General features: G+C 38.6%; 1 protein-coding gene across 6 annotated transcripts in view; it reads left to right on the plus strand.

The window, feature by feature from the left end:
- Window positions 1–7,982, plus strand: part of EPHA6 (EPH receptor A6) — a 512,920-nt gene extending 504,938 nt beyond the window's left edge. For 5 of the 6 annotated variants that reach the window (XM_074597837.1, XM_074597854.1, XM_074597845.1 and 2 more), the window contains 3 exons: window positions 213–406; window positions 2,745–2,894; window positions 5,946–7,982. In XM_074597837.1, the coding sequence (XP_074453938.1) occupies window positions 213–406; window positions 2,745–2,894; window positions 5,946–6,060 (459 nt within the window). In that variant the 3' untranslated portion in view covers window positions 6,061–7,982. The remainder of the gene's footprint in view (window positions 1–212; window positions 407–2,744; window positions 2,895–5,945) is intronic. The other variant, XR_012588748.1, reaches the window with a different exon arrangement.
- The last annotated feature ends 999 nt before the right edge of the window (window positions 7,983–8,981 follow it).

Genomic DNA, 8,981 nt, shown 5'->3' on the forward strand with positions numbered 1-8,981 from the left:
CCTAGCGTGTTTCATATGCCTACAAAATACTTCGCATCTCCTCTGGTCACACTCCTGCCAGTTCCGATTCCCTGAGTGAAGCCCCAGCAATGCATAAAGTGAGGGTGGCTGTGCCATTAATTGTTATCACTGGTTTCTAATTGTCAAATTTACACTGTCCTTTCAGCATTTAACTCTAATGCTCAGTAATCGTATGCATTGTATTTCTTCAGGTTATACTGTCTATCGAAGAAGGCTACAGGCTTCCAGCCCCCATGGGCTGCCCAGCTTCTCTTCACCAACTAATGCTTCACTGCTGGCAAAAGGAGAGGAACCACCGTCCAAAATTCAGTGATATTGTCAGCTTCCTAGACAAACTGATCCGCAATCCGAGCACCCTTCATACCCTAGTGGAGGATGTACTTGTGTAAGACTTTTCGGTACTTTTTTTGGTATAACACATGGTAGCTATCGTTAGATATTTTAGGGTGATATAGTAGGAGTGGGAGAGCCGCAACGTTCTGAATTCTCAAAGCTATGTGGGGGTTCAAATAACTTCAAGCCCCTTTTAAGATTTGCTTTATTGTTAATAAACTGTTGTATAAGGATTTTTTTCTTAATTCATGCAGCTTATATTAGGCATTTTTCTTTTTTTTTTTTTTATTTGTCTGAGCTCTGTTTGTGCACTGTCTGACCTTAATCTTTGTGAATCTCTTTGTTCATTTTTTTTTGTGCTTCTCCTGTGTGCTTTTTTTCTCTTTACAATTTTTTTCTCTATTCAAGAGCCTGTCTCTCCGTCTGACAGTGCTCAAGCAATTTCTGAACTGCCTTGGAGTAATTTCCTGCGTAAAGTAGTTGTGTCTTCACTTGCTAAATCTTTATTTATCTGCAGAAGAATGGCAACAGTGACCAAGTAAGAGATTATGCTATCACCATTCCACAACAAATTCTTGATGGTGTTGTCCAATGTTTTTTTCATTAATAATGTTACAGAAATGAATGCAGCCACAGGACAGGCAAGGCTGTGGTGGAGGAATTCGTCAATTTTTGTAAGCCTATCGATCCAAGCTGTCCCTGGATATCAGCTGGAATCAGTGAAGGTCTAGGTGGCCTCACTCCCTTCCTTAGCTGAAATTCACCTTAAGATAAAGGTGCTTTCATGGAGACCCCCCTGGGTTTATAAGGGGTTCTCAATGCCTGGGTGGGTCTTGCTGAGAGCATCAGTGAGTTAGGGGATTTTTGATACGGTTTAGAGACAGGCTGAGTAACAAGGCAAAGACTGAGGCTGGTCTCTTGCTGCGGGAAAGGCTGAATGGGGAAGTTACTAGGAAAACATAGAGTTAGGGCTACAGCCTTTTCATCTACCACAAACTAGTGGAACTTACGGGATTTAATGCCCATATGCTAGTGGCCATTAGTGGTCTCTATGTGTATGTGTATATAAATATATATATGACTTGCTACCTGCTGCTTGCATCAGACTAATGCATTTTTATCTATTCTTATTTTAAAACATTACTTAAGATCTAAAAATTTATGCCTGTTTTCTTGCAGTTGAGTTCTAATAGAGCTCACTTGCATGGGAAAGTTTTTCCCTTCATTTGTGAATGCTCGATGCAGTCAATCAGAACGATTATTGTGTTACTGTTAACTTACGAGGTCAGCAGTTATTCTATAGAATCATACAATCATAGAATAATTCAGGTTGGAAGGGACCTTGGTAGGTCTTTAATTGAGGCTTGTACTTAACAGTGTTCTCCTGTCCTTCAGTTTTTCTCTCTATAGTTTTGATAATATGAATGAAAATCAGTGTGTTTAATGTATCTGAGTATGTGTGGTTGAAGCGCAGTATGTTGAGATTCTAGGGTGTGTTGCTTCCTACATTCTACATAAGTCATGTTCCATCGGTTTATGTCGGGTGGCTTTTGCTGTCTACATATTCATTTTAAATAAATTATATCTTTCTCCTATAGCTATCATAAAGCTTTTATAAACAGCAGTGTGCTGCTTCTGCATTCTGTGCAGAAATGTGCAAAGTCAATGGAAGTTGTGAGCCCTCACCAGTGTTGTACACAACAGAAAACTCGAAATATATGCCCCAAAACTGGAATCTTTCTGTTTCAGTTGTGATAATATTAGGGGAAAGAATGGAAACAGAAATGTGACTAAATTAGCTCCTTCATTTCTATTTGCTACTCCATATAATTCTATGTAAAAGCAAAGATAGAAAATGTTATTCTTTTGCTTCTTTTAGAGTTAGTTTTGGATTTTGAACACTGTAATCAAGTGTTGCCATTTCATAATGGTATAGCAATAAGGAGCCACTTGGGTTTTTTTTTTGTAGATAAATGTAAAAAGTATCTTTCAGTGTTTTAATATTTTTAAATTGTATTTCATGTTAAACTCTATTTGTCTACTTTGACTACTGTATCTGTAAATTATTATCATCCTGAACACATAAGATCCGTAAAGAAACACACTGTGGGAACAAGAAATAAGAGTAGTGGGCGAGGTCTATTCCTCAGTTTGTTACTGAGCTGCAGTACTTTAAAAAAATGTATTGTCTAAATTGTACAACTTGGCAGACTGACATGACTTGTAAGTTTTAGACAACAGGTTAAAGAGATCCTTGGTTAAGATCTGACCTTTACAGCTCAGGCTCCTCTCTTATTCTTTCTGTCTTTTAATAAAAACAATGTCTACCAGAGTAAATCAGGTGTCATATTTTGTACTGCTTTAGTAACCTTTGCATTTTGTTTTTACAGAATGCCAGATTCACCTGGTGAGGTTCCAGAATATCCTTTGTTTGTTTCAGTCAGTGACTGGCTGGACTCCATAAAAATGGGTCAGTATAAAAATAACTTCATGGCAGCAGGTTTCACTACTTTGGATATGGTTTCAAGAATGAGTATTGAGTAAGTATGTAATCTATTATCCCGACAATGACTAATCAATCTGAATTTCTTTGGATGCTGCAGAGGTGAAATTATTGTGATGTATGCAACACTGCTTTCGTTTCCTTTCCCACCTAAGCTAATAAAAGACTAATTTCTTACCAAAATGATGCAGCAGAAAGGTGTGATTAAGAGACCAAGAACAATCTGATCCAGTTAAAGATGTCCCTGCTTACTGCAGGGGGTTGGACTAGATGACCTTTAAAGGTCCCTTCCAACCCAACACATTCTATGATTCTAACTGACAGTTTCATTCTGTGGCCATACCAAACACCGCCAAAGGTCAGGCAGAGAACATCCTTAAATGATTCTTGGGGAAGCAGTTTTGACCTAGAAAAACTTTGACCTTGATTTGCCACTGAAATCAGCGGCAAAAATCTTTATTTGCTGTGAAAATCATCAAGCCGGTGTCAGTCCTCATGTGGGAGTTGTTCCATGCCTTGCTGCCCTTCTTCAGCCATCTCTGACTCCCCTCTATCATTTTTTAAATGAAAGCACTGCACCCAGTATATAAGGAATTGAGCAAACTATAGATTAATATGGTAGCATAATGATACAATCTATTTTGTTCTTTATTCCCTTCCCATTAATTCCTAATCTTTTATTTGATGCTGGGACTATCTGTATTCATAATGGCAATGGTCAGTTAAGACTCGGTAATTTTACATGTGAAGTTAGGACTGGTTTTATCCCGTGTGTATCACTTCACCTACATTTAATTTCATCTGCTGCTTTATGGCATTAGTCTTATAAGATCCTTCTAAAACTCTTCTCAGCTGGCCTTTTTCCTTACTGCCCTGAACAATTCAGTCTCACCAACTGACTTTTTCACCTCTGTGCTCACCTGTTTTGCCAGACCATTTACTGATTTGCTGAACAGTAATGTTTGACATTATGCCAGCGTAGGTCCCTGCAGGTTTCCATTGATCACTACGTTGTAAAACCTGACAATTTATTCCTAACCTCCTGTCTTTAAACCAGCTATTTAGTCACGTAGACACCTTCTTATGCCGTAGCTCCTTATTTTCCATATTAAGCTTTGATGAGGAAGCTTCTCTGAAGCTTTTGGAAATCCAAGTAGCGTGTATCAAATGGCCTTCATCCATATGTATGCTGACTCCTCCACTGAAAACAAATAATTTTATAAAATAGGACTTCTCTTTGTAAAAGCCATAGTGATTCGAGTAGATCATTTATCCAAGCATCCAATAATTCTGTACTTTACTGTATTTTCTGTTATGCCCTGTAATGATTTCAGGCTCACAGATCTGTAGTTCCCCAGATCTACCCTGGAAACTTCTTAATTTTGCCTGGCACCACTCTCCATGCCTCAGGCACCGACAAATTTTTAACCAAGTGGAGCAGAGCTGAAACCTTCCTCGCTCACATTCCTGTTAGCAATTCTACTACTTCATCCCTGAACTCTTTTAAAACTCTTGGCTATATATAGTCGTGTTCTGGAGGTGGGTTGTGGCTTGCTTTTTCAGTTTGTCCTATAACCGCTCCTGCAGTCACTTCAACTTCAGACAGATCCTCCGACAAGTACTCCATAAAGGTTCTGGCATGGTAGTCACTTCAATTTCTTACACAGTGAATATCAACTCAAATAATTGGTTTAGTCTTCTGCCAGTGGCCAGTCTTTCAGTGCTCTTTTATACCCAAATCATCATTAGACTCTACAGAGGCTCTGGCAGGCTTCTTGTACCCCCTTGAGCTTGCAAAAAGATTTATTATGAGTTTTATTATTCGTTGTCTTTTTCTGGTTGTTCCCCGAGGTTTTTTTTTAGCCTGCCTTACTGTGCTTTTACAGATAATCTGCCTAAGGTTATCATCCTTTCTACTTCCTTTCTTTAGATACCACTTCAGCTTTTTGAAAGATTTCTTCTTCCTTCAAATAACCTCCATTACCCTAGGCCTGCTGGCTTCCTTCTGAGCTTTATCAGGCCTTCCTTGATAAAGGCTATGCATTGTTCCTGCATTTCTAATGCCAATCCCTCCTGTAAAGGTTGATTCTTTTAGCTGACTCTTTTTAGCTTCTAAGATGCTCAGTATTTTTGCATAGTCCCTGCTGACCTTAAGTGCTGTGTATCATCCCCTAGGTGGATGTTAAGCTCAAGTACAGAATAGTTGCTGCTATCCAGTGGCTCTTCATCTGGAGGATACAGAGCTGGGTATCTTGAACTGCAAATCTGAAACTCAGAAAGGTCATGCCTCATCCCATGGGCTCCTTTACTAGCTATATTGTTAAATCATTTTTTAGGGTATCTAAACAGGTGATGTCTATGCTGTGTCCCAGTGTGGGATTCGCGCAATTGACAGGGTTTATCTGAAGTTTCCTGCCCTCGCCACCTCTGTGATCTTTCTCAGCATATTGCAGTTGGTGAAGTTTAGAGAACAACTGAACTAGTGGATTGTGCTGGATGCTGAGGGCTGTTAACATCATTCCTGCCAGAAATTCAGGCTCTGCAGGTGAGCTACCTGCTCTGGGGTGCAGGTCTAGACGAGATGAAGGGAAACCAGGAGGGAAATCCGGGTCGAGCTGGAATATTCACTGCTATTCTGATCTTTAGACCATCTCTCACCACCATTCCCCAAATCATCAGAAGCACAGCCTGTTATTTCAGTCTCAGGACTGCAAGAGTGAGTGTATCAGCCCTATTCCTTTGCAAGTATGAGTTGAGTGGGAAACATTTGCTACTAACACATTACTAGAGCTGGGCTATTAGAACCCACTTCTTAGGCTCTTCCTCCGGATTTGGAAAAATTACTTGACTGTATCACAACAAATACCATGGCTTTAAGATTTTTTTTTATTATTATTTCTTAAATGGCTGTCTTTAAAAATTTGGAATTGACAGGTGCGGAAAACTTGAACATTTGTAGCTTTCTTGTATGTCCCAGTCAGGAAGGTAAGCTGTCCTGAAGTAGAGCGATTCATCGTATATTTATAGTCTTTTGTGTGCAAGAGGCTTTATTATACTTGCATCCGAGATGAAACTTTTTATCTTACAGTGACATTAGAAGAATTGGAGTTGTACTCATTGGACACCAGAGACGAATAGTCAGCAGTTTACAGACTTTGCGGTTACACATGATGCACATACAGGAGAAAGGATTTCATGTATGAAAGTACTAGAATCAACTGTGTTTTGTGCCTCAGCATTTCTAAAATGGAAAAATATTCTCATTCTTCCCTTCTGCTCTTCCCAACTTCAAGAACTGCAGTCTCCTCTTCAGACTATAAAAGTACTTCTATGTTAATGCTTCCAAACTGGAATTTTTAATCACACTGCATAGCTCCTCCGCCAGTTATCTGCCGATAAAATCCTGGCCTACTGCAAGACTCTTGCTACACATTGATGAATAACTCAGCATGGATGTGTAACTTTGTATAACAGTATTTGGGAAACTTTCATGAACTTACTTGAAAGTAGTAATCTATTTGGCCTGGTGTGGCTTCTTTATCGATGTATTTAGAGTTTGCTGGTAGATCAAAAAGTATTTGACTTCTTTCATGTTCTGTGACCATGTAACTTCCAATACCAAATGTGCAATCAAAAAGAAGTTTGACATAAATATTTATTTTATCTCTTAACTAAATCCAAATGTATGGATCCTATCGTTATATTACTTTATGATAGTTTGAATGCTGGTAAGCCGGTGCCTCAAAACCTTAGTATTGTTTGCAGAAATGATTAATGATTTTATGTACCGAGTTTTCATTGTGTGAACAATTGGGAGGATAGTGAGAGTTTGAAATCTTAAGGTCCTTGATTTTTAATTACTTTAGCACTCGACACTTTTTATGCTTTAAATTTTAGATTAGGTTGGAAAATTTGTTCATCCTTGTGATTCTTCACTACCCTAAACCTTCTGGGTTTTAGTAATACTCAGCATTAGCTTCTACTACGTGGCAAAATATCGCTGGAAAAATGATTGTAATGTTTCCATAACCATGTGTAAATCATGGTTGTCAGCTATATTGTGGCCATGCAGACTTCAGAAAGCTTTCTGTTCCAAAAATGCAGGCCTCCGCTGCTTGAACTAAGCGTAATTTCCACCAGTGGTAGTAGACCTGAGAGGGACAGCCATCAGTGGGGCGACGTGCTTATTCCCATGGAAGCATGCCGGACATATCATCCTCCAGTTAAGGGCAGTGGTACAACCACCAACGAATGCTGGAAGTTACACGCTGTGGTATTCAGTTACCTTGTACATAGGCAGAAAAGGAGATGTAGGACAGCAGTGTAATAATATGTTGCCTTGAGTCTACTTCTAACTGCTTTTAGAAGTAAAAAGCAGACTCTGCAGAAATGGAGCTCTGGTTACTACGGGCTAGATCTTCATTTAGTACTGATATCTAAATGACATCGAAGTCAGTTACCTTTAGAACTCTTCAATAGCCATATTTACATGCAAGAAAACGGCTGCAAAGGCCTAACATAATATTTGTACCTCTCTTCAGACTTACAGCTTTCATGTTTTATTCAGACAACTTACACAGACTACATTTCCAAACTTTTGCTGGGCTACACTTCCAAACTTTTGCATGGGATATGCGCTACTGGGAAGAGGGGAAGGAGCGCATGTCTGCATGCTGTGGAAGTCACACACAGATCTACATGCATGTCACATGTAAACTGGGTGCAGATGCTTTTCTTGATTTACACATAGTTTGGAGGACGTTTTTGAGTTACATGGCGTTCCAATATACTCAAGCATTACAACTCTTCCCTTAAAACGTGCATTTGGGTAATTAATATAATATATGTGTATATCAAAATTAACTAACTACTTTATGTAATCATAATGATATTTACTGCTTAATTTACAGCTTGTGAATCAAAATGTATTTCCTAACTCTTGGAAAAGGCTGCCATTGTATATTGGTGGCAAAGAAGGAAAATCAGAAAGCAACTCAGAAAAGATTATGCTTCCAACCAGTTCAGAGTAAGACACGCTAGGCCTGAATCACTGTTGTCACTTTATGTTGGAATAACTGCATTAATTTCAGTGGGATAACAGTAGTGCAATAAGTAAATTTTCCTTCCTTTCATTAAAAAAAATAAACAGACTTAACTGAGGAACAAGTTTTCTAAAGATCAGGATTCTCCGGTGTTCTACAATGCCAATTTGATGAGTTTGTTTAAAGACGGGGCAGCTCCAGTCCTATTCTAGCTACAAAGGTAATTTTGCCAGCATGGGGAGTCCCACTGAACTCAGTAGGACTGTACAAGCACGTGCATTTTGCACGATCACAGGCCTTTGGTGAGGAAAAAAAGCAATTTTTCTTTTCTGTGACTGTTATTTGAAAAACTCTGCCCCAATTCCGCATCTGAATAATTGTCTGCCCCAATTCCGCATCTGAATAATTGTTATGGCAAGAAAATCGTACTTACCTGAGGCCTTTTAAAAAAATACTGTCATGACAGAGTAATTTAAAAGTTTATTTTCCTTTATCGTTTTGCTATCCATTTTGCCTGTCATTGCTTCTGTGGCTGGCAACGTGACATCCATGGAAGGCGCCTCTCTCACAATTAAATACATTACCGAGGAGGTAGGAGTCTGTTAGTTGTTAATGGGGTTTGAAAATTACTCATAACTAATCCAAACCATGTATGTGCACTTTTAATTCTCCTTTACATGTTTTTTCATTCCTGGTAGTGCGAATGCAGAGCAGCGTATTATGTGCATACAACCTGGATATATTTCATGGAAATTAATTTCCAAATTTATCACACTACTGAAAATATATTTTCAATAGAAAAAATATAACAATATTAAAACATTTATTAATCAGATATATTTTTTATATAAACAAGAGTTTGGGTAACCAGAAAGGAAAGAACAAGGGGTTCATTGGGTGAGGATGTTTATTAAAAACATTGTAAATCCAGGATTTTGTGGGCTTATATGGCTTGGAGTTTTTGTTGTTGTTGTTGTTGTGGTGCAGTATGACACTTTATATTAGTTATCTTGATCAAATTTACATTTTGCCCATATTGAAACATTTTATTTGCTCTTGCTCTGATTGCAAGCCTACTCTTG

This window comes from Larus michahellis, chromosome 1, assembly GCF_964199755.1.
Source record: "Larus michahellis chromosome 1, bLarMic1.1, whole genome shotgun sequence".
Classification (NCBI taxonomy): domain Eukaryota; kingdom Metazoa; phylum Chordata; class Aves; order Charadriiformes; family Laridae; genus Larus; species Larus michahellis.